The sequence below is a fragment of the Acanthopagrus latus genome, chromosome 11 (assembly GCF_904848185.1).
Source record: "Acanthopagrus latus isolate v.2019 chromosome 11, fAcaLat1.1, whole genome shotgun sequence".
NCBI lineage: Eukaryota > Metazoa > Chordata > Actinopteri > Spariformes > Sparidae > Acanthopagrus > Acanthopagrus latus.
The window spans coordinates 9,201,170-9,224,848 of record NC_051049.1 but is presented as its reverse complement, the minus strand read 5'-3'; the positions used below and the strand labels follow the sequence as shown (position 1 = coordinate 9,224,848).

Genomic DNA, 23,679 nt, shown 5'->3' with positions numbered 1-23,679 from the left:
TAATCACAATTAAGAATTAATATTATACGATAAAATCTGACATTTCCTGGACTGGAAGATAAATCTATTGATTTAAAAAAAAAAAAATCATTAAGTTTTGTCTCTTTTTGAAAAGGCTTTTGAGAGGCTTTTTGTTGCTTAGTGATAGGAGGGTACAGAGGACAAACTATAAGCACTGTGTAGTACATCTCCTGTTCGTAATGACATTTATTAATCATATTGTCCTGCTCTGTTTATGTCTGGTTCCGTGGTGCGCATGTGATGTTTTCGGTGAACGCCCCTCCCTTTGGCAAGCTGTTGTTATTCCCAGTCACATTTTAAGTCGTCGGGATCGCGTTGTGCAGTCGTCTGGCCTGTGTTCACAGCGGAGGCAGACGGCTGATGATGAGCCCCTGGGGTATATTTAAAGCCCTGGGAAAGCGGAAGGCTGGTCTGCTGTGTGTTATCAGCTGAGAGCCGCTAGCTTAGCACCAGGGGCTGGAAACATTATCAACAGCTAGCTTCGGACCGGAGCTGTGAATTCACACATAGTTGAAAAATGAAACGAGAAGGATGTACGCGGTTATCAGGGCGGTGATGCCCGCTACTGTGTGACATTTGTAAGAAGACACGGGGTGAGTAGATGTTTTCAATTTGTATTTTTTTAAACACCAGGCGGACAGCTAGCAGTTTACTGTAGTTAGCTGCTAACAGCTGGCAGCTAGCAAGCAGCAGCAGCCGTTACAGCTGTGCTGCTGCTGCTGCTGCTGGACCGTTTGTCTGCCGTACAGTGGGAAAATATACTTATTCAGATTTATAAAATATGACGTGAAAGTACAGCTCGTGTTTATTTTTTAAGAAATGTCGCTAAAACATAGCTATGAACTGTTTTCTTTTAATAATGACGCTATGCAGTGGAAGGATTTACTGTTTTATAACCCTTCGCTCCAGACAATAGTCTGGATCAAACCTACAGCAGCTGGATGCATCGACAACAGCCACGTTATGTTTGTCTCAGTGAAAGGAAAATTACTTTTTTTTTAAAAAATGTGTTAGCTAAGAAAAATGTCCATTCTTTAAATGCCCACCACTTCCTGTATATATCCGTCACATTCACGTGTATGATTCGAGGTGTTTGTCTCCAAAATGATCTCCTCTCCAACAAAACACTGTTTTATTCCTCTGTTGACACACAGCACATCACTTCAGATTGAGGAGACTCAAACAACTTAATATGTTCAGTTGCTGTCTTAGTTGTTTTTTTTTTTTTTTAGGGCTGTCCTTTTGTTTATCTGGGTCAGGGATTGTGCCTTGTTAATCGTACCATGCTGTATCAGTACGTGTAAATAACAGCAGCAGTCAGTCAGTGATGCTGGAACACTTCAGCCATTGATTCAAAGGGGTGAGGAGGTCATCTCACCAGGGGCTGGATCAGCAAGTTCAAGTTCAGGCCATTCAGACACCATCCCTGGATGACCGGTGACTGAAAGATGTCTGAGATTAGATGATAACAGCTAATAAAGCATGTTTAATACAGCAGACCTGCTTAATTTGTTCTCTGTGGAGACATTAGGTCATTGATGTCGCCAAAACGAATACACAGCATTGTAAAATATATAGAACATAAGCATCTGATTAGTATACAATAAATAGAAACGTGACGAAAATAACATTTTCTCTTTTTGATGAGTTACATCATGTTGCACACATCCGTTGCCATTTTGATATGGCTTAATTTCCCCCTAACTAAACTAAAGGTGCCTTCCGTACGTTATAGTTGTAGCAGAGGGAAATACAACTGAGTTAAAATAAGAAATACAAAACCCAAATAAAGAGGATAATCATAATCTAAAGGTAAACAGCTAGTTTTGGGAATCTCCTCTCTGACATGATGTAACATCTTGAACAGAAATGAGATTATTTCCTTCAAAATTCAGTGTTATCACCGCACTTTCTTTCTTTTTTTTTTAAATTGTGGATCAAGGCAGACCAGATGTTGTTGTTGTTGTATCGTTCAACACCTGTAATGACCACTCTTCTCGAGAGTGATATTCAAATGATTGAGGAGTGTGAATTATTGTATTAAATATTTATAAGGAGAGAGAATAAAGACACAAAATTAACACAATCGTTTCTGCACCATCTGCCGTGTCGAACCTCCTGACAGCAGCGACGCTGAGCGCACTGGGAGACGTGTCTTCACGTATCATCGTGCACATCCAGGGATGGATTTTAACTAAGAACATTTACTCAAGCTCTGAACTTAAATAAAATGCTGGGGTTGACATTTCCATTTTCTGCTGCTTTATAATTCAACTTCTCTACATTTTGGAGGCAAATATTGTACATTTATTAGCGACTACTCACTCTTCAGATTGCATGCTGCATCTGAGCCAAAGTGGTGCATCTTTAAATGAATTTATTTAGGAAACTGGATGCAACAAACATTGATTTTGTTTATCAGATTTGATCATTGGTTGTCCCATACGATATAATGTGGTCAAACAAGTAAATTCTAAACTTTTTTAAAATGTATTTTTGATACAGTAGTTCAAGTAAAAGTACAAGAAAGTGCATTTATAGCCAGAAAATTACTTTTGATACATGAGCACATTAAATATCAGAGATGTATGGGTGACAAGTTTGACATTTGTGTCACTGCAGAAGGTTCATTTAGGTTTTATAATGTCTCATGGCGTGTCATAAATCTTCCCGTATCTGTTTTTCCAGTCAAACTGAAAACGTTTCACTCAGAAATATCAATTTGTCTTTGATGTGTTACTGTACAGAATCATTTTCCAAACAGCACGACAAATGTACAACAGGCTGCATCGAATTCAGCCGCCTGCCTCTTATCTGCGGAGACGGGTTATCTGAGGGGAGACAGCTGTTTATCCGCCTGCTGCACGTCACACTCACTGACAAATATACTTGCTTTTATAATAGATGCAATAATGCTTTGGGTATATTGGCCCGTCTCCAGACAGCTTTCTTGTGAATGACAGAACGTCTTTGTAGATAATCTCTGTTATTGTGGCACGGCAGGAAATTAAAAAAGCCATGTGTGATAACGTAAACTAACATTACCTAGAAACTAGGCTAAAATCAAAAATATACAAACTCATAATTCTGTGACTGCTGGGAACGATTATGATTGCTTTCATGTGATATGAACTTCAATTATCTTCGAAACTGTTAATTAATACTGTAACATTTAGCTGGAAAGCATCCTTAAACCAGGTATCAACATAATGACTATCAAAATGAATATCCAGTCTCATTCAAAAAAAAAAATATTGATACATCAACACAGTGTCTCACTGAACTGTACTTTTTTTTTTTTTTAAGGCGGCATATAAAAGTAGGCCTGCTTCTGCATATTATACTGTATTGTTACTTTATACTGTCATCCTGTAATATTACATTGCTTATTATACGTTCTTTTACGCTCTCTGACACTGTTGTTTTACGTTTTAAGCTGTGCTGACAGGTAAAAGTCCTGACATTTACGGCATTCCAAGTTTTACCTCAAAGAGTCAAAGAATATTAGTATTTTGTTCAAAATGCACAAGAATAGTAGAGAAAAATATACTTTATTAGTTGATTAATTTAGATTAATTTAGTAGTATTACCGATGGATGAGTGTGTAAAAATTCAATTCATTTCAAACCTTTATTCAGAATCAAAGAACCATTGAGGTTACGCTTATTTCCAAGTTTGAAAAATTTAAAAAGATGGAAGATGTAGTCACGTCTCGTCAGTTGTCTGCGTTCGCTTCTTTGTCAAACCACAGCGCTGACTGACTGTGTGACTTACTACTCTATGAGTTTAACTAGGTAGAGTTTAATGTTAACAACAAATTACATGTTTCTTTTTAGTTTCTCAGGCTTTTGTTTGTCAGCCTGATTCTGGTCATCTTCCAGTTGAACCTGCAGCTTGTCATATGCATAATAACATATTTGTTAATTATACTTTTGTATTACTAATCTGAATCTGTGAAGTGGCTCAAAGTTTAAAATAAATCTGGAGGAGTAACAAATTCAGTGGCCCTCAAAGGTTGTCAAGTATAAAGCTGTTGGTATGGTAATTAAATGGTAATTAAGTTTATGTTAAAGTACTTAATTGCATATGAATCCAATAATCCTCTCTCTCTCTCTCTCTCTCTCTGTTTGTAGAAAACATTTGTTTGCAACCTGTTGAGTAGCTTCTGCCCGAGTTAACCTTCGCCTCTTCACCTTTCACACCCTCACGCCCCCACCGCGGTGGCCACTGTAACCATGACGACGGGGGGCTGCTGCCACCTGCCTGGTTCTCTGTGCGACTGTGCGAGCAGCACCGGCCTGTGGAAGAACGTGGAGGAGGCGGGCGGCGACGGGTGCCAGGCGCTCTACGTCACCCAGGTCACCGCCATAGATGGACGCTTGCTCTCCTCAGTGCTCAAACCCATGAGCGCACAAAGGTGCGACTTACTCATGTTGTCAGGGAGGAAGTCATTAACGGATATAAAATGTCTTGCTCGCTCTTCCACTTGAAAAAAATGCTATAATATGTGTTATCCGTCTCAGTGATGGCCCCATCTGCCGTATTTGCCACGAAGGAGGCAGCAGCGAGGGCCTCCTGTCTCCGTGCGACTGCACAGGCACTCTGGGCACGGTGCACAAGAGCTGCTTGGAGAAGTGGCTGTCGTCTTCCAACACCAGCTACTGCGAGCTCTGCCACACAGAGTTCAGCATCGAGCGCCGACCGAGGCCTCTCACAGAGGTAACAAAGGTCAATGCCCTTTGCCTTGTCTGCATCAATCTTTCTGCTTGTGTGTTTTTTTCTGTGGTTTGTGAAGGATTGTGAGGAGTAGCTTCTCTCCATCTCATCTTTCTGCTTGCTTGCTTGCTTGTTGTTCTTGTGTGTCTTGTCTCTTTTTGATTTGACTGAAGATCTTTCTTCCCCCCGTCTCTGCCTCTCTTCGCTTGTCCTCCCCCTCCTCTATTTTGCTGTCTCCCACTTTCTTTTCCTCAGTGGCTGCGGGACCCCGGCCCTCGTAATGAGAAGAGGACGCTGTTCTGCGACATGGTGTGCTTCTTGTTTATCACGCCCCTGGCAGCCATTTCAGGCTGGCTGTGCCTGAGGGGAGCTCAGGACCATCTTCAGCTGGGCAGCTGGCTGCAAGCCGTGGGCCTCATCGCCCTCACCATCGCCCTCTTCACCATCTATGTCCTGTGGACGCTGGTAAACATGAATTTACTTTCAGATTAGACTCTTGTAGTACGCATCTTAGGTTTTAAAGTTGTTTGCTGCTTTGCCGTAAACATGATTTTAAGGCCATAATAACTAGCTTCACATAATTGACCTCTTTCTTCTGCCTGGCTGTCCGTGCAGGTATCTTTCCGCTACCACTGTCAGCTGTACTCTGAGTGGAGAAGAACAAATCAGAAAGTACGCCTCCTCATTCCTGAAGCCAAGGAGTCCAACTCTTCCCAGCATTCCTTGCTGTCTACCAAACTGATGAAGAAGTCTGCCAATGAGAGTATAGTATGAGACCAAACGGAGACGATCGGTGATTATGGTGTCTTTTATGTGCGGGGGCTGACCGTCTGCACATCAGCCCCACCGTCTGGCCTTTACAGAAGCACTTGTGGGCTTTTTTTGTTGCTTTTTTTGTTTTTTTTTGGAGAAGGAAACACTTCTTTGCCCCATCAGTACTTAACTTACATGAGTTTTTCTGGAATTTGTCTTGAATCTGTGGGTACAGAAATGAGCACATTTGAATGGAGTCTGTCTATCCTGACGCTGGGTGTTGACCAGACTTATGCAAAGACGTGGACATGTGCAGAGACATTAACATGGGGACAGTCTCAGCACCATGGATGAAGAAGAAACGACCAAACTAACTCGTTTAGTGGACTAGTGAAACGTTCTAATGATTGTTCTGCTTGGTTCCGACAACCCGTCGATGGTCCACAGATGACGGGTCATTCAGTGTTACGATGCACTGATGAAGAGTGACATCTGCTTGATACATGTGATATCTGGGCTATTAACTACATAGGCCTTGCATTCTCTGCACAGCGTTGCCCACCAGGGAGCTCTTTTGAGCTGTTATTGTGAGTCCACGTGAACCTCCAAAGGAAAAAAATGCAAATTTGAGATCTTCGATGTAGTTACAATTCACAATCCAGATGCCAGTATTTGAGGACAAGCCTATCAGACTTATTTCAAAGTTGTTGTTTTGTTTTTTTTCCCTGCACCTGTTTTTACATTTCATCCAGGACAGGATGGCAGCAAAGCATTAGTAAAACCAGAGAATGTGCAATAAACCACTGTGGACATGGAGGTCTTCACCTTGACCGACATGCACAGTTATGCATGCAAAGCACTGTTAATAACCTTTATTTCAGATTTCTTTTTTTCTTTTCTTCTTTTATAGCATCGGCGTCAAATTTCTTTTCTGGTTTAAAAACCTGAACAAATGTATTGTTCCTACTGAAGTAGGGTTAACAGTGTCCTCATAGAGGTTCCTTATCAGCACTTCAGCCAGTAGATGTTGCTGACAGTAGGTAGAAATCGCCGATCAAAATGGCTTTTAGCGGAATGTTATTAGTGGCTGATGTGCGTTACTAAAGCATCCTTCTAACTGGTTGTTACCGCTTGTTAAATCACTCCACATACAATCAGGGACATGAAAACTTCCTGCAAGTCAAGCTCAAACATCATTTCCTCTGATCTGATGCAAAACAAAACTCTCAGTGCTCTCAGTGTTCTTAGTGCTTCTGCCAGTCTAACATGACCTCTACCCACCAACAGCTCGCCTCACGGTGGGCACATTATGCAAGCAGCACTAAGGCTTCATCCGCCTTTAGCTTCTTTTTGTCTCTAATTTCAATAAAAGCCAAGAGACACCATTCGGTGGATGTCATCTGTTTTTTGTTTGGTTTTTTTTTGGGCTGCGAACTTGTCGTCATGTTGCGATGTTTCTGAACAGACTTGTTTGGGACTTCTCCCTCTTGTAGTTTATAGCTTGGTGCGATTTTGAATTTAAGTCACTACCTGGTTTATGACATCATTCCACAGGTTATGGCGAGACGGTTAGTGGTCACCTGAGCTCACCGTGGCCCTGTCAAAAGGAGACAGATGAGAAGTCCAACAACAAGGTCGTATTGAGAAGGATTCTAATGTTAATACCAACATAATCCAGCATATGGGTCAGTGTTATTGTGCAGGTCTTACTATTTGTCAGTGTGCCATTCTGTGTGTGGTATAATAAGAAAATTACCTTTATGGCTGTACTACACAAAAAAACAACATTAAAACGGCGGCCATTTTCATCACGCTCAGGGTGGAAAGCTCAGATAATGTTATCAGTGTGATAATGTCGTATGCAGGGAATCTGACAAATCATTAGGATTTCACAGTTCCCCAATTAATCAGCACCAGATAAGGATAGTGAAAACCTGGGAGCCCTGACGTCCCCCCTTCAGATGCCGATCAATCAAGCAGCTGTGTAATGACAACAGTTAGTCGTATTCCCTACATTTATACGACTCGCAGCCTGTAACGTAACACAGCAGTGCCACAGTTGAGCTTCCCAGCATGAGCGTGACATCAGAGGAAAACGGCTGCGTGTGAATATGGTCCATGAGGGAAGCTGAAAACTAGTCTAGACTGGTTCATTTTTATTGATTTTAAGGGCTAGACTTCAGTTCCAAAACCACAATAAAATATTTGGCTTTTGGATTTGGTTCTTCACTATTCAGTGGAATGAACTTTTCTTCTTCTTTTTTTTTTAATGGGTGAAATGTGCTTTCCATCTTCTCGATGTCAAAGCATGGACTCTTTGTGAAAAGACCAAACGTCTGGATTTAATGCACAGTTGTGTTATTAGCTGTTAGGAGTACATGTTTTTACTTTATAACAATCAGGCTTGGACAATATTTGACTTCAGCTGGTGTGTGGTGGTGTTTCAATCACCTTTTTCAGAGCAGATTTTGTCATTGACGTCAGTACATTTTTACACTCTGTGTATTTCGATGCTGCAGAAACCTTATTATGATCTGAAATGATATTACTGGTGCAGCAGCTCCTTGAAGTTGTTGTAAAGCAGTCTTAGGAACTGGGCGCATCTCAGTAGTTAGCGGGCGATTGACACCAGCTGTATGGCTCTGACTGTTGAGCAGACATTTTTAAATTCCCTGCCCAAGCTTTCCGTCTACACTACCATCGCACACTGGTCCTGTCAGCTCCTGGTGGGTTGTCCCACATTCTGCCCCACTTAATCTTTTGTTTGTGTTTTTAACTCAGAACAAAGGATTAAATCCAGCAGTACTGCGATGCACCCGGGGGAGGGGGGGGACCTTACAAGCTTATGAGTCATTCGATCATCCATGTGTTTACTGTTTGTCATGACCGAGGCTTTACTCTGAGTATCGGGATCCATCGGGGCTGATTCTGAAGCAACATAAAGAGCTGAGGTGCAGTTAATCGACACAGCCGCCGGCCTCTATGTTGACATTTGTTTAATAGTGTTGGAAGTCTGTACAAAGTTGCCTACAAAGTATGCAGCACTGCTCCTTTTCTTCATGTCAGAGCTATTTACATGAAACAGATCCTCATGTCTCCAAAGAGTTTTTAGGTCTTTAATCATGATGTAATGTAACTTATTTTATATAGCCTCCACTCTTCAAACCCAGAAAGGGATCTTAAATCATTGTTTTCTTTGTTGTTTATTACACAAATAAACACGTAAATGTGATGTTGCTCATAACATTTTGCATTTTTTGAATCCTAAATGTCTTTTGAGGTATGTTAATATGTATCATTTTACATTGCAATTCTTCAATATTCACATTTTTTTTAAATACTAGTGTTTATGGTGATGAAGTGTCTTCATCAAAACACTGGTACCTGCAACCAGCCAAGAATTATTTGCAAAAGCAAATAAAACAGGAGGATAAATTTATGGGTGGACGTGAATTTAGCTGATTTGTTTTCCTGTTTTGAGAGTCGTGTTAATGATAATCGCTATTTTTGCTCTGATATGGCTGTTTACGGATCATCCTCTTAGTCCAGCGACGATGTTGATGTCATTACTGTAAGTCTGTTTTTCACCACAGCTGTATGGACCCATTAATCCTGATGAAAAACAACTGCCCATGTCAAGTTTTTGCTGCTCTGGACAGCCACCGAATTTACTTGTTCTTACTCAAAACATAAGCAGCTTAGTTAGAAAAAAAACACACAAGTTCAAAAGGAAAAAAAAAAAAACAGTAGTTCAAAATGGTCTGTGTTTAACTGTCTCTGCTCTCCAGGAAGAAATCTCAAAAAATGTTTTTAATGTTTTCAGTGTTAGTGGTTAAAATTAGTTATTTTTTCTGCCCACACACAAAGTGGTAAATGGACTTGCATTTATATAATGTTTTTTCAGTCTACTGACCACTCAAGGCGCTTCACAACATTTTACACATTCATACACTGATGGCGGAGACTGCCGTGCAAGGTGCCAACTGCACACCAGGTGCAATTTGGGGTTCTGTATCTTGCTCAAGGACACTTCAACTTGCAGCTCAGCTCAGCCCATCCCGAGGGAGCTGGGATTCAAACTAGAAACCATCCGATCACCAGTCCCGCTCTACCCCGAGCTCCAGCCGTCCACACAGGAGATGAAACACTGATATAACTTAATGAAACGCGTCTCAGAACTCCACTACATGTGCAGGTAGTGCTTTCAAAAGGTGCGTCAGTACAACTACAGAATTATTGTCATTGTGCAAAATGTTATGACTTAAAGGGAAATTTCAACAAATTAAAATATGTATGTTTCCTCCCACGTTTTGTTATGTATCCATCTAGATTATTGGGAAACTGGACAGATGGCTCACCTTCGCCACATACATAAATTATGTCATTTTAAGGACTATAAGACTATATTTGTTAAAGGGTTGTAGCCTCGACTCCTCTCTCATGTCTCCTCCTCTTCTTTCCATTGCATCTCATGTGGAGGAGGGAGGAGGTACACACTGAGAAATAAGAAAAGGGGCTTTACTCATCCACGGGTAGATGTGAAGAATATATAAACACAACACGCTTCTTTTGTCAAGAATTTTATTGTAAATTTATACAGTTCTTAAATTTAAAGTAAAACAATGACAACTTATGCCAAATATTCTTCAATAAATACATAATGAGGATATTTTTGGCATGATAACTTATCTGATGTAAGAGAAAGTTAGAAGAACCACACTGTCAGACGCATTAACACTGCTTCACCAGGTCGGAGTAACTGCCTGTAGTTTATTTACACAGCACCATCTAGTGGTAACCATTGAAATGTGTTTCCCAGCCTCCCTGCACGCCACAGAGTTTCAGTTGAGTTCACATCGACTTCACAGGCTTTGTTGTGACAGCGACGACTGCCTCGTCCCTGCATTGCAGGAACCTTCACTCTGACTCCGAGAACAACTCGACTGACCAAGTGACATAAAGGCTTCTTTAAGTTTTTTTTTCTTTTTTCATGGCAGAAGAGAAGAGCACAAGTGAGTTTGGAAGTCCTATATAAAACAATGAAAGGCAGAGAGAAAAGTAAAAGGACAGAGGGAGTTGGCCATGAGCAGAGCAACAGGGACAAAAAAGTGCACAGGTGATGTGATGATAGGGTGGAGGTGGAGAGGGTGGAGGATGAGTGTCATGGAGTGTCACAGGCTTTGGCAGCACTGCAGTTTGTTGCCCTTCTGCCCGTCAGTGGTCGGGGGGACACTGATATCCACTACATTGTTGCCCGGAGACTCATCGTGTGCAGATCTGTCCGCTATCTGCTTCTGTGACACAATGCGATAGATTTCTGCAGAGAGAAATTGAAGGAAGACAAACACAGTGAGGCTCTTGATTTGTTTTAACTCTTTACAAGTGATTTGATATCTACGCCGTACCTAATGATATTATGTTGAAAATCAAAGACGTGATTAGGGCCATATCAACCACAAGCTTCAAAGCTTAATTCATAATGTTGGCAATCAATTTACATTTTAATGCTGCACAGTTTTTTGTTTTGCATGTTTATTCATTCTATCCAAACATGGTATTTAAGCGCAGTTACAGATAAAGATTACGTGACACTAATATTATAAGTCAACATTCTCACTGCAATCAAAATACTGTCTGCTATCCAGCCTGACACTCAAGGAATTCACACACCAGTATCAAAACCCAAGTTCACCCAAAAATGAAATTCGGGCAAAAGAGTCGGGTGACTTTCGTAGTCCACGACAAAAACATTTCTGGACCTTCACAGTGCAACAATCTTGCTCCTAAACTACAAAAGTAGATGGGAACTTGTTTCAAAACAAAAAATTTAAATCTCTGGGCTTCAGGCGACTTGGATTATGTCAAACAAGCTTTGGAGGCATTGGATGTTTTTTTTTCCATTTTTAAACAAGTCCCCATCTACTTCAGTTGTTTAGATGAACGCTAAAGAACTGTTTCCTGGAATATAAAACTACCCCCTGCTTTTCCACTGACGCGAGGGTGAGTAGATAATGACTGAATTTCAACTGAAACATCAGGTTGGTCTAGCAGCAATCAAACAGCTCCATAAATAACATTTGTCTAACCAAAATAATAAAAAATCTACTTGAGTTGTAACACTATTATATCAAATTACTTACGTCAAAAATATCATCATATTTTGTATTTGTATCCACTCCATTAACAAGTCAGACATTCATATCAACATCGATGTCGCAGTTTCCAATCAATCATGTTACTGCAGTTGAGGGTTTGGTTATTTAAAATAAACATATATAGGTTTTGAATGTAAAAACAACCTTTGTTTCAGGCCAAGTGCAACAATAAGACCTCCAGATCGGATCAGAACATCACATGAGAAACTGTGCCAAGTCTTCATCTTCCTACCTGTTAAAATGCTCTTGAATGCCTCTTCTACATTTGTGGAGTCCAACGCTGATGTCTCGATAAATGACAGAGTGTTCTTTTCTAATGTGGGAGGAAATGACAGACGCTTTTTAAAACACGTACAACGTTAAGTATTTAGCTGGCTTGGCTTGCTCATTGCCATGGTGTTTTGGTGATTTACCTGCAAAGGCTCGAGCCTCATCGGTGGGCACTGCCCTGAGGTGGCGGAGGTCGCTCTTGTTTCCCACCAGCATGATGACAATGTTGTTGTCAGCGTGGTCCCTCAGCTCCTTCAGCCAGCGCTCAACGTTCTCGTATGTCAGGTGCTTGGCGATGTCATAGACTAGAAGAGCTCCAACAGCACCCCGGTAATACCTGGTTGCAACATAAACCATATGAATACAATAACTATATATATATTTTTTTAAGTAGAATATATATCAGTTTACATACATTAAAGATACTCACGCTGAGGTGATGGCTCTGTAGCGTTCCTGTCCAGCCGTGTCCCAGATTTGAGCCTTTATCGTCTTGCCGTCCACCTGGATGCTGCGGGTGGCGAACTCCACCCCGATGGTGCTTTTGCTCTCCAGGTTGAACTCATTTCTCGTGAAACGGGACAGCAGGTTACTCTTCCCCACACCTGAGTCTCCGATGAGTACGACTACAAGAGAATCAAAAACAAAGAAACCTTGTAGCTCACTGTCACAGCCGGGATCAGTCAAAGTGCTGACTTGTTTTTCCTTTCTACTCTCTGCGCTGACAAAACCTTATCAGACTTTGCCCTGCTGGGAGTCATGCAGGAAGGAGCTGCCAAAACCTGCTCTCTGGGAAATCTGACTCAACGGTTTCTCAAGGCCTCTGTTCCTGAGTCTGTTGTTACGCGTCATCACTATCTCCAAACTGTCATAATGGACTGAGTGAACTCTTTAATCATTGAAAGCCGCTCATCCATACTTTTGACACTTGACAGGTGATGTATCCCTGCGTTCTCTTTTCCTATCCACTCCATTGCTTGGGAAGTTACAATCGAAATTTCAAATCTCAACATGAGATCCGACACATCTGACCTGTGTTACTTGTGTGACTTGTGTTGTGACAGAGTGCTTGAACATACCAACACATTAAAAAGCAGATTTCCATTCAGAAAAAAATTCCACACACAATTAAAGATGACAAGGTTCAGGAAACTGAATTCCAAGGTGTAAAAAAAAGAAAAAAGGACCATGTGACCAAAGACTCGCTTCTGGAAATATGCCCTGAGTCATCACAGACAAAGTGGCCGCTGGGGAATTACCTGAAAATCAAAGCCTTACTACGGATTCCTCTGCATACTTCTCATAAAGGAGTGAGTGTCCTCCCTCAGGCGACAGGTTTGCTCAGCTGAATGGGAAGTCTACCACAAAGGGAACTCTTGTTTTCTTTTCCATTACATTTATCTGATTACATGAGGCAGTCAAAAGAAAATAGGTCAATGTCTCATACTAATATTTACACACGTATGTTTTACAGCGTGGTTATAGATGAGAACAACTTCTCTTCGATGGCAAAAAAAGTTGATTCCCCCCCTTAATTATTGCTAATAAACTTGTTAGCTCCACCCGTTGGACCAGCTGCTAGCTTGCATGGCTAACTCACCACACGCCCTACTTTGTGTGAAGCCCATGTAGCAAAAACAAGTGGCCGACAGGGACAACACTGACATGAATAAAAGCGCTAATACACCTCAAGGTAAAGTTAAAGCGAGGTTACGTGGTGCGAAAACACGCCAACATGCGTTCAAGCTAAGATAACAGTTTGGCTAGCGACCGTTAGCTAGCTGCCACCACCAGCTGATGTTAAACCAGCTAGCAGCCATGCTAACCTTCGCTTTAGCCACTTTCCTCGCTAGGTAACGCCAAACACGGCGGCCGATAAGGTGTTTCTCTCCCGCTTACCTTTAAACAAGAAGTCATACTCGTCGTCTCTGTTCCCCATTGTTTAAAAAAAAAACAATCACCTTTACTAATAATGCGGTGATGAAAGACAGTGGTTTCCCTGCCCTGACCAGGGTGCTGTGCCAAGATGACAGGAGACGAGTGCAGAGCCGCTGAGAGACGGAGTTGCGTTCACGGCACCGCGTCACGTGATTCGCCGGCGTGCAGCTCCAGGTACAGTAAAGTCATAATCATTATACCTATTTCGTTTGCATAAATACCTTTAAAGTGATAAACTGAGAGCAAAGACCCTCTCACATCCACAATTTATAAAACTGTATAATAAAAAATACACTGATTGTGCTTCCTCTAATTGATGAGTTTGACCAGATTTGGTTGCTGAAAATGAAAAATAGATTCATGTTTTGCATCCTTTTCTTTCATTTCATCATATTCTGATCAAAACTGCATTTCAACAATCTTAGGTTGACAATTAGATGAATCATAAATAGTTTGTTTTGTCTGACACTGCAGTTTATTTTCTTTGTTCACCTTCTAGAGTTTGACAGAAAATAATCAAAACTCAAATTTAGTTTTTTCTACATGTATCAACACGATCTTTATCAGCTTGATAAACAATAGTGGACTAATAATAGCAACTAATCACCAATACTCAGTAGTGTAAGCATAATAGTTCTTTTAACATATAATAAACAATTGTTATCAGTTTTCAGAATAAACTTCCTTGCTCCTTGTTTAAAGCAACCAATACGAGAAATCCTAAAACTATGCATGAAGTTAAGTGGCAATAAATCTGTTTCCATAAAACTGAGCAAAGTTCCAGGAAACAGCTGTGAGTTGACCTTGCGTGTTGGATTGTATCATCAAACTGTATTTCTCTGTTTTACCGTTAATACGACAATAAAAGTTGAGCATGTCAAAGCCAAAAGTCAAGAGTAAAGTTAACAGATTACATTTATATGTGACTGGGCGTAAACCCTTAAATTCTCTCTGTCTAACCCCAGAACAGGCACTTGATGGACCATAACGCACCTCAATAACACCATAAACTGCTCCCTCAAATATGCATAAATGTTGCATTACACTGCAGTGGTTTGAGGATAAAACCAGAAGAGGTTCCTCCTGACAACCAGCAGAGGGAGCCACCGTCTCTTCCTCTTGATAGATTTCTTTTCTTTTCATGCCTCTGCTTGTTCACACTACCAGTGGGTCTGCACAGTGGTGGAGGAAGTCCTTAGTAAAAAGTGCTCACAACATAATGTCCTGTTTTAAAGTGTTAGTTAAGTACTCACTGCAGGAAAATGTCACCAGTGACTGTTAAAACTGCACAGACATTATAGTATTGTGACTTGTAACAATTGTGTATAGGACCTTAACTTCAAACTAATTGAGAGGGGTATGCCTCTCAGAAAGAAAGAAAGAAAGAAAGAAAGGTCTAAATCGAAGAATTAGCTAGAAGAAAATGCAGATATTCCCTAACAGTAAGTGTTTTTGCATGAATAATCATTCTTTTCATTACACAAAAAGAGAAATACTCAAGTAACAAGTACAAGCAGGCTACTCCCAGTACTTGAGTAAATGTATTTAGTTACATTCCAGCACTGAAGTTCATGTGAAAACACAGGAACAGCAGGAGTGAACTGTCTACAGATCCTCATCCCACATATGACCTGCATTGTTGAGCCTCACAACAATAACAACCACTAACAATAACAAACCTTGTGTGACTTTTTCTTCTTTCTTTTTTTTTTTACATGAGACCAAAAAATAGCAATTTTTAAATTCAATTTTATGTACAAATCCTAGGGCATGCAGTGTTTTAGATTTTAAGTCTCATTTACATTTGGCGATTCTTGTTCCCTTTAAAACCTGTTAAAAAAAAAAAAATACTAATACACAGAGTTGTGAGGCAGGTGGTTTCCATCCTTGAGTCAGCAGCCGGGAGTCTCGCCTGTGGATTCCTCACAAACACCCGCCCACTCCTCGTATCAACCAATCAACGGCGAGGACGCAGCCGCCCGTCATCGTGGTTACAGACAGGTATTTTCTGCACTCCGCTTCAGTCCACACGCGTGCTTTGGTGCGGCAGAGCAGAGAGTGCTCGTACCTCCATGGGCTGTCTCACTGCACAGCTTTAATCGAAGTTTTACACAAGTTTTTATTTATTGAAACTAAAAACTCCTCGTGATGGCAAAGCGAGCCGCGCGACAGAGGAACCAGCTGCCACCTTGTTACTATGAAGGATACCTGGAGAAGAGGTCGTTCAAAGACAAGGTAACTGAGAACAGAGGAGTTTTTACTGTGCAAACACATTGTTAGTGTCTTTGTTGGTGAAATGGACAAAAAAAACAAGCATATTATTGTCACTTGTGTATCTGCTGGTTACCTGTGGGGTTCTAGTTATTTTCTATCTTCAGAAATAGAAAAACAAATTAAAATCTGAACCAGTTTTTAAAGTAATGTTTATAAAGATACTGGATGCTGAGCATGAAAGATTAAATTAGGATGCTGTTGGGCTGTTTCTAACAGTTATTTGTGTATTTTATTCATTTTAATGTTCTTTTTTTAATTAATTGATTAATCATTTGCTCTGTAAAATGTCTGCACATCTTCAAATAGTGACACTGGCATCTTCAAATGAATAGTTGTTTGTTTGTTGTTGTTTTTTTACCAACACTGAAAAAAAACTGTCATATAATAAAAGAGGCAAATCCTCACATCTGAAAAAAATGACTTTAATGGGTATCAGAATAGTTTTTTTGGTTGACTGATCAATTAATCGACTAGTTGTTTGAGCTGATTATGTGAGAAATAAGCTGTCGTTGTTGACGGCTCCTCTCTTTCTGCCCGTGAGTCATCTCAACAATGTGCAGAGACACGAGGGACTAGGGAAAACTAGTGTGATGCCATGTTTATGACTTTATGATCATTGTTTAAGACCGAGTATCTCCAGAGCTGTGTCTCTGTGGGTGGAGCTGCCCGTCTGTCGTCAGATAGTTTCTTGTAAGTTGTGCAGACTTTGTCCTTCCGCTACGCTCGCATCGCTCCAACTGGTCCGACTGCTTCTCGGCTCATTGTGCCATAAAGATGTGGAGCTGACAGAATACTAAAGACGCAAACTGGCAGGGCCGGCTTCACAAATAATAAACCTTGTGTGCCGTTCTGCCCAGCCCTGTCTGATAAGAGGCCATATTCGCTTTAATGACGGCACACAAGATCATGAGGGGGGAACTTTAAAGGAGCACTGTGTAGTTTTTGGAGAAGAAATTCAAACTCAGAATTTTTGATACTTTCAACATTAACGCAGTCATAATAAAAAATCAGATTTTTTTTTTTCAATAACTGAATAAACAAGTTGTTCTCAGAGTGAAATGAGGTCACCAGAACACTGTTTGAAGCTAGAGAGGTGGCAGGGTCCGCCACATATAAACAAAGTACTTTAAGGTCAGTTTGTTTACGAAACTGCATAGTGCACCTTTAAAACTATCCCAATCAGAATCAGAAATCCTTTAATGTCCCGCAGACGGGGAAATTTGTTTGTCACAGCAGCGACAGAATATTACAAAAACAGAAACAAATTACAAGAACAGGAACACAATTAAAAAGGGAAGAAATAGACATATATACATATTTACATGATATAGTGCAAAATTAACAGCAGTTTTTTGTTTTGTAGTGTACTTGTGTAGTCCTTGATTCACTTGGAGGTTAATTAGGAAAATTGTACAGTTCAGTTCTTGGATGTCATACAAGTCATTTTTGAGTTCCGGTCTGACACACGGCGTTGCCATGGCTTTGACCAAAATCGGGCAATAGTGAACGCAAACTCAATCAGCTTATTCTCACATCTTCTACATCCACATGAAAACTTGAACTGTTTCCCCCTCATGCCCAATTCCAACTAAACGGTTGGTCATTAATGTCACAATTACTGGGGTTTTTTTGTGGTTACGCTTGACTCATCAAGTCTGATTCACGAATGCCACATTCACAGGCAGACAGACTGCAGCTGCCCCATTTGTTTCCTCATTGTGTAATAAGTGTACACTTTTTTATTCTGTCTTTGTTTAACACGATTGGACAGCTGTCCTCGGTTTTCCTCTTCACGTCTACAATTTCACCTGCTTGGTATCGCACCTTTGACTCAGCGTGTCTGTGTTTGTGTTTGTGTCTGTGCAGACATCACGGAAACTGTGGACATGCCTGTGTGGAAACAATCTGTTCTTCTTCAATGAAAAGAGAGACATGGATGTAAGTCGTCACACAGATTTGGGTGAAGATAAGAGACAGATTTAAATGGATTTTTTTAATGAAAGTTAACCCTCACTGTGTGTGTGTGTGTGTGTGTTCCATCAGTATGTAGAGAAACTGGATCTGAAAGAATTGATCTCACTGACAGATGACAGCAGCCAGGATCGTAACTTGGATGCAGCCAGACTCAACATGCAGATGAAGGACGGAAATATAAAATTCACTGTGAGGGGGAAAAAACACTTGAAATATGTAGATCAGTATCTTTTTTTTCAGAGTAATTTCCTCATTCTTATGTTTTTTTCCCTCCTCTGTTGTGTCTAAAGGTACCGAGTGCAGAGGCCCGCGAGCTATGGAAGGGTTTCATCTACTCCGTGACCGAGGTCTGTGTCGCTGAAGAGCCCTGTTCGCTTTTCAGTGTTTTAAATGGCGTACCTTTAAGAGACCGATGCATGTAACATCAGGCCAGATGTAGATGATTACACTTATTTGCACAGATGATTTAAAGCCGGAACTTTGTCTCCCTGCAGCTGTCGGTCCCATCCTCCCTCAACCTCCTGCCAGGTCAGATCCAGATGCTGAAAGAGGCCGTCGAAAGAGAGAAAGAAAGACTTAAAACCACCACCACCCCTCTTCCACCTGCTGCCGCCAACTCCAGCCCTTACGTCAGCCTCACAGCAGATATGCCAGCGTGAGTACACCCACGCTCGAGTGAAATATTGGGGGGAATTCTTACATATAGGAGTGATAATGTGGTACAAAATCTGAGAAGAGCATTTTGAAGCAAACTCAATGAAATGATTCTTTGCTACATGATATTGGTTTTCTCGTTCTTTCATATTCTGCAAACACAGAATAAAGCAGGACAAAACAGACATGATTACCTTTATCTTGAAGCATGCATGGAAAAAATAAAATAAAATAAAGTAAATTCAAATTAGAATCTGGAAATGTCTAGTGTCTGATTTTCAATTTCAGTGGTTTGGCCAAATTCCAAACCTTTGCCTAAAGGCAACAAACGCCTGCATCAGAGTCATGTGTTGTTGCACCGCCTGCAGCAGTTCAGAAAGTGTTTACAGTTTTTGCATACAAGTGCTTTCCAGGCGAACCTCTGTGTTTTCATATTTGGTTTTCAGAAGGATTAAAATTCTCAAAATAACATCTAAAACCACACTGAATTGAAAAAAATGCAGTGTTATGAAGCTTAAATTCGGACTGATATGGCTTCAGAACCAAAGAGTGTTCAGCTCGGTACGGTCATAGCTGTCTTGAATGAAGGTTTCACACTCCTCGTCCTGACATGCTCAACGCGTATTTGAACTGGACGCATCACTTTTGAATCAGCGCTTCTGGTTCTTCCTGCAGCTGTTACTACAATCGGACCCGTGTGGAGGCAGAGCTGCTGCTGGAGAGAGAGGCCAAGAGAGGGAACCTGCTGCTGCGGCCCGGAGGTGGTGGAAACAACTTCGCTGTCACCACCAGACAGGACCTTGATGGGTACAGACATGCACACACACACACACACACACACACACACACACACACACACACACACACACTAGCATAAACACACATCGCAATCAGTTCCTACTAGATGAGAACACACCAAGACCGATTCTGACACACTGCGACTCATCTATCTTTGCTAATGTGATGTTATTTCACGTCTTTTTCACTGTCTCAGATCATTTATAATGTGTTTATTTGTGTTTTGACTGCCTCTCTTTCTCTCTCTCTCTCTCTCTCTCTCTCTCTCTCTCTCTCTCTCTCTCTCTCTCTCTCTCTCTCTCTCTCCATCAGCTCCATTTTCAAACACTACCGCGTGACTCGTAAGCACGAAGGGGGCTTCAACATTGACGTCGACGACCCTGTGAGTGTTAAAACGTCTTAATTAAAGTACTTGGGGCACTTCAGGCACTGGAGTGAGATGGAACCAGTTTCACTCGATAGCTCGAGTGGTTCCTTGATCTCACGAGAGACAAGATGAGCACGTGACCTCCTCTTTAAATCAGAGAGGTATCACGGGTGAAGACGGCAGTGGCAGTAAAAATGTCACATCAGCTCAGTCCCAGGCATAAATCTCAAGCCGTGTCCAACGATTGCAGATAAGACAAGTGCCGAAAACACTTTTCTTATGTGCACTTGTTGGATACAGCTTGAGATTTCATGCCGGTGATTTGATGCACATCTGATCTTTCAGCTAGTTGACAGACATCTGCACGACTTCCTCTTAGCACAAATGACACAATCTGTAATAAACTCGATTATAATTTGTGGTTGTGTAAGTTGTCTAAAAAAAACACACCCTGTTTTATTTCCCCAGATTTGTTTTATTGTCTTTAAGTTGTTAAATGATGATGGTCCTCCCTACAGGTCCCCTGTGCAACGCTACATGACGTGATTGACTACTTGGTGGAAAAGACCGACGGAGTTTTGATTCCTCTCATCATCGAGGAGCAATATGAGAAAAACATCTGTACGTGCAACTGTGGAGACATTTGTGCCTTAAGTTCTCGTTCGCTCTGCTTGTTTCCCTCATTCTGTCTTTTCTCTTGCTCTCACTTCCATTTACCAAACATATGCTTCTACCAAAAGGTTTACAAGAATAATGGTTGTTTTTTTTGTTTGTTTGTTTTTCAGCTTTTATTCGCTCTGATAATGAAAATGGAGAGAAGAGCGTTCAGCAGGCCCCGCCAAACCTTGTCCCACCAGCTCTTCCCCCCAAACCAGGTACTGTGTCTATTAATAGAAAGACACACAAACATCTCTGGCGTCTGAACTACTTGCACTGTTTGCACGCCCTGTTTCCTGTTGTCATTAAACACATGCAGGTATTTCAGAAATTCTGGCCCTACAGAGATATTTTATCTCGGGGCATTTCCAAAGAACAGCAACATGGAAAGTTACTTTTACTTGAGTTTGTTTACATCACAAAGCGAACCACTTTACCAAACGGATACAGTGTTTATACTGTTACCTACTTTAAAAGCAATTTATCATCAGCGGTGATATTTTCAGGCCATCGTGGTAACACTAAAGTTTTTTTCTTTGGAGGTGCGATTACATTATGACTCCACTCACCCACACTTACTCATGGTTTGCTTGTTTTAGAGCCTTTGTGCAGCAGGTCAAGTTATGTTTTACTTTGGACTTTGTAACTCGGGCAAACGCTGACAAGACTGCGTAAGAGTCTGCAGCAGAGGCTCACAGCCCTTTTTCTAGCTCTCGACCCCTTCAAATGACAAAATGTCTGCTTGTGATTCCCTTTCACAGGTCACAGAGGATTATTAAAATCACAATGGAAACTTTGTCTAACTTGTATGGGCTTTCTATGGCTCTGTTAAAATTAAACTAGAAAAGCTGTTTTACATTTAACTTTCAAAGATGTCTAGAGAGCTGCTTTATTTTACTGAACAAAACAGAGATAACAGCAAAGTCCGACACACTGAAACATAATTTACTGTAGCAGTTTTATATTTTTATTATCTTTGTTTCCAGTGACCCGTCAGAACTGTGTCAGAACTTTGGCTGTTATATAATACAGCACAGGTCGTATATAAACCCTATAGTTATTATGATTACACATTTTGTTGCAGTTGCTGAAAGAGAACCGACTCCTGAACCAGTGCCAACATCGTCTGAGGGAGAAGCCATTTATCTGAACGACCAGGGTAAGCTGAACTCTTCCCGCCAGCAGCCCCATCAGCCAGCCCATCTATCATTCCGGTCTGTTGCTTATCCGTCTTGCAAACATAAAACTGGCGTGACTTCATTTTTTCCATCGCGATTGCGAACTTAAGTTGTTCCATTGACACGCAGGTCCCTCCGTCTTACCTGTCAATCTGAAGAGACTCCCCGTCTATGAGTATTTACCTTTTTTTTTTTTTTTAAGTATTTTTTTGGCCTTTTTCTGGCTTTATTGATAGTGCAGATGAAGAGTTTGACAGGAAACAGGGTAAGAGACAGGGAGTGACACGCAGCAAAGGGACCCGGGCCGGCAGTCGAACCCGGGTCCGCTGCAGAGCCTCGGCTCATGGGTCGCGCGCTACCAACTGAGCTATGCGGCGCCCCAGTATTTACCTTTTGATAACCCTGAATGACTGTGCTTTTGATCGCCCATAGAACTGGAGAAAGAAGTTCCGAAGAAAGCCATGATGCCTCCAACACCTGCTCCTCGCAAGTTGACCTTGCCTACATCACACCCCTCGACTGCCGTAAGACAAAGTAAGTCCACGCTGCTTCACCATGCCATCTTCCTTACGTTCCGCTCTCTTGCCATACTATGGAAAACTTATTGTCTGATGTGCTCCAGTTCCTCTCGCAGCACTGTCTGAGCTGAAAATTAAGCTGGAACAAAAGGCGAAGTGTGTATAGTGACCTCTGCTGGTCAGAGCGTCCCAAATCTCTGACGATGAAGAGTGACTTATGTTTCCTGCGCGACGAGCCGACACACAGGAGCGGAGACCAGCTGCTTCCACACAGACGGCCTCTTCTTCCCCTGCGCCGTGGCTCTGCTCCTCCTCGTCAGCTGGCTGTCAGCAGTGCAGCCTCTCTGAAGATTAACACTGTATTGATTCACCCGTCTTACACACTCATTAGCAAATGAATCGGCTGTAAAGAGGGGTGTACGTGTCACATTATCTTCACCGCGTTTATCTTGTACGTTTTGCACATTTACCATTGACAATGGTTGTAGATTTACCTGATTAGATTGTCTGTATCAGAGTTGATTTGTCTACTTTTCTTACTTGTACATATTTTTTACATAGCCAAGATGGCTATATTTGTTCTGCCTCAGAGGCATGTCTTGTATATACAGTACCCAGCTGAGTTGGCTTATAGTTACTATACCTTGTTGTATGTGAATGTATTGTGTATACTTATCCAATGAAGTAAAACTCTTGCTTTTGTCACATCGCCTCAGATACATGTGAACAAGCACGTTCATGTATGTGCTGCAACAATTAAGTCTATGAATGGATTATTTGATCAGAGGCATACTTCACCCAAAACTATTTTGATAATCAATTGTTTCAGTCATTTTTCATGCAAAAGTGTCGAACAGTTGCTAGTCCCAGCTTCTCAAATGTGAGAATTTGCTGCTTTTCTTTGTCATTTAGTATCATGAATGAAGAGTCTTTGGGTTTTGGACTGTTGGTTGGACAAAAGCAGACTGGTAGTTATAGACTAGTTGCAGCCCTACATGCAGCAATTATGATCTGTTATTTTAAAGGAGACATATTATGCTCATTTTCAGGTTTATGATTTTATTTTGAGTTGCTACTGAATTGTACATGCTTTAGTGCTCAAAAAGCACATCAGTTCTCTCATACTATCCAGTGCTGCAGCTCTGTGTTCCCCCTCAGACTGAAACACTTTGTTTTAGCGCCGGTCTCTTCAAAGGGCCCCCCCTCCTCAAATACTCTGCTGTGATTGGTCAGCTCACACACGCCTGAGCCAGTGCCGCTCACTGTGACATCAGTCGTTTGTGATTGCAGCTTCTGTTTAGCTTCACTTCTACTGTGAATATTGTTTTTCATTATGCATATATGTGAAAAGGTGACGTGGTTTGATGTCACAAAGTCACTGAATTAAAAGTGGGACAACTGACACG

General features: G+C 41.3%; 3 protein-coding genes across 4 annotated transcripts; 2 read left to right on the top strand and 1 right to left on the bottom strand.

Moving 5' to 3' along the window:
- The first annotated feature begins 162 nt into the window (after window positions 1-162).
- Window positions 163-8,731, top strand: march2 (membrane-associated ring finger (C3HC4) 2). 2 transcript variants are annotated; one of them, XM_037115407.1, is made up of 5 exons: window positions 163-614; window positions 4,155-4,438; window positions 4,545-4,740; window positions 4,993-5,202; window positions 5,353-8,731. In XM_037115407.1, exons 2-5 carry the CDS (start codon window positions 4,257-4,259, stop codon window positions 5,509-5,511), a joined length of 747 nt encoding a protein of 248 aa, XP_036971302.1. In that variant the 5' UTR covers window positions 163-614; window positions 4,155-4,256; the 3' UTR covers window positions 5,512-8,731. The 2 variants fall into 2 exon arrangements, with proteins under 2 accessions (XP_036971302.1, XP_036971301.1); XM_037115406.1 differs by having other exon boundaries at window positions 4,545-4,749.
- Window positions 8,732-10,054: 1,323 nt separating this feature from the next.
- On the bottom strand, window positions 10,055-13,992 carry LOC119028349 (ras-related protein Rab-11B-like). Its single transcript, XM_037114224.1, has 5 exons — window positions 13,815-13,992; window positions 12,346-12,541; window positions 12,059-12,252; window positions 11,878-11,958; window positions 10,055-10,807 (listed from the first exon to the last, which is right to left on the bottom strand). Exons 1-5 carry the CDS (start codon window positions 13,852-13,854, stop codon window positions 10,662-10,664), a joined length of 657 nt encoding a protein of 218 aa, XP_036970119.1. The 5' UTR covers window positions 13,855-13,992; the 3' UTR covers window positions 10,055-10,661.
- A 1,849-nt stretch (window positions 13,993-15,841) lies between these two features.
- On the top strand, window positions 15,842-23,677 carry LOC119028348 (signal-transducing adaptor protein 1-like). The gene is made up of 12 exons (XM_037114223.1): window positions 15,842-16,088; window positions 17,994-18,065; window positions 18,171-18,290; window positions 18,392-18,448; window positions 18,596-18,756; window positions 19,431-19,562; window positions 19,866-19,935; window positions 20,439-20,541; window positions 20,706-20,795; window positions 21,662-21,736; window positions 22,188-22,289; window positions 22,378-23,677. The coding sequence occupies exons 1-12, from the start codon at window positions 16,002-16,004 to the stop codon at window positions 22,437-22,439; spliced, it is 1,131 nt and encodes a 376-aa protein (XP_036970118.1). The 5' UTR covers window positions 15,842-16,001; the 3' UTR covers window positions 22,440-23,677.
- Window positions 23,678-23,679: the final 2 nt, after the last annotated feature.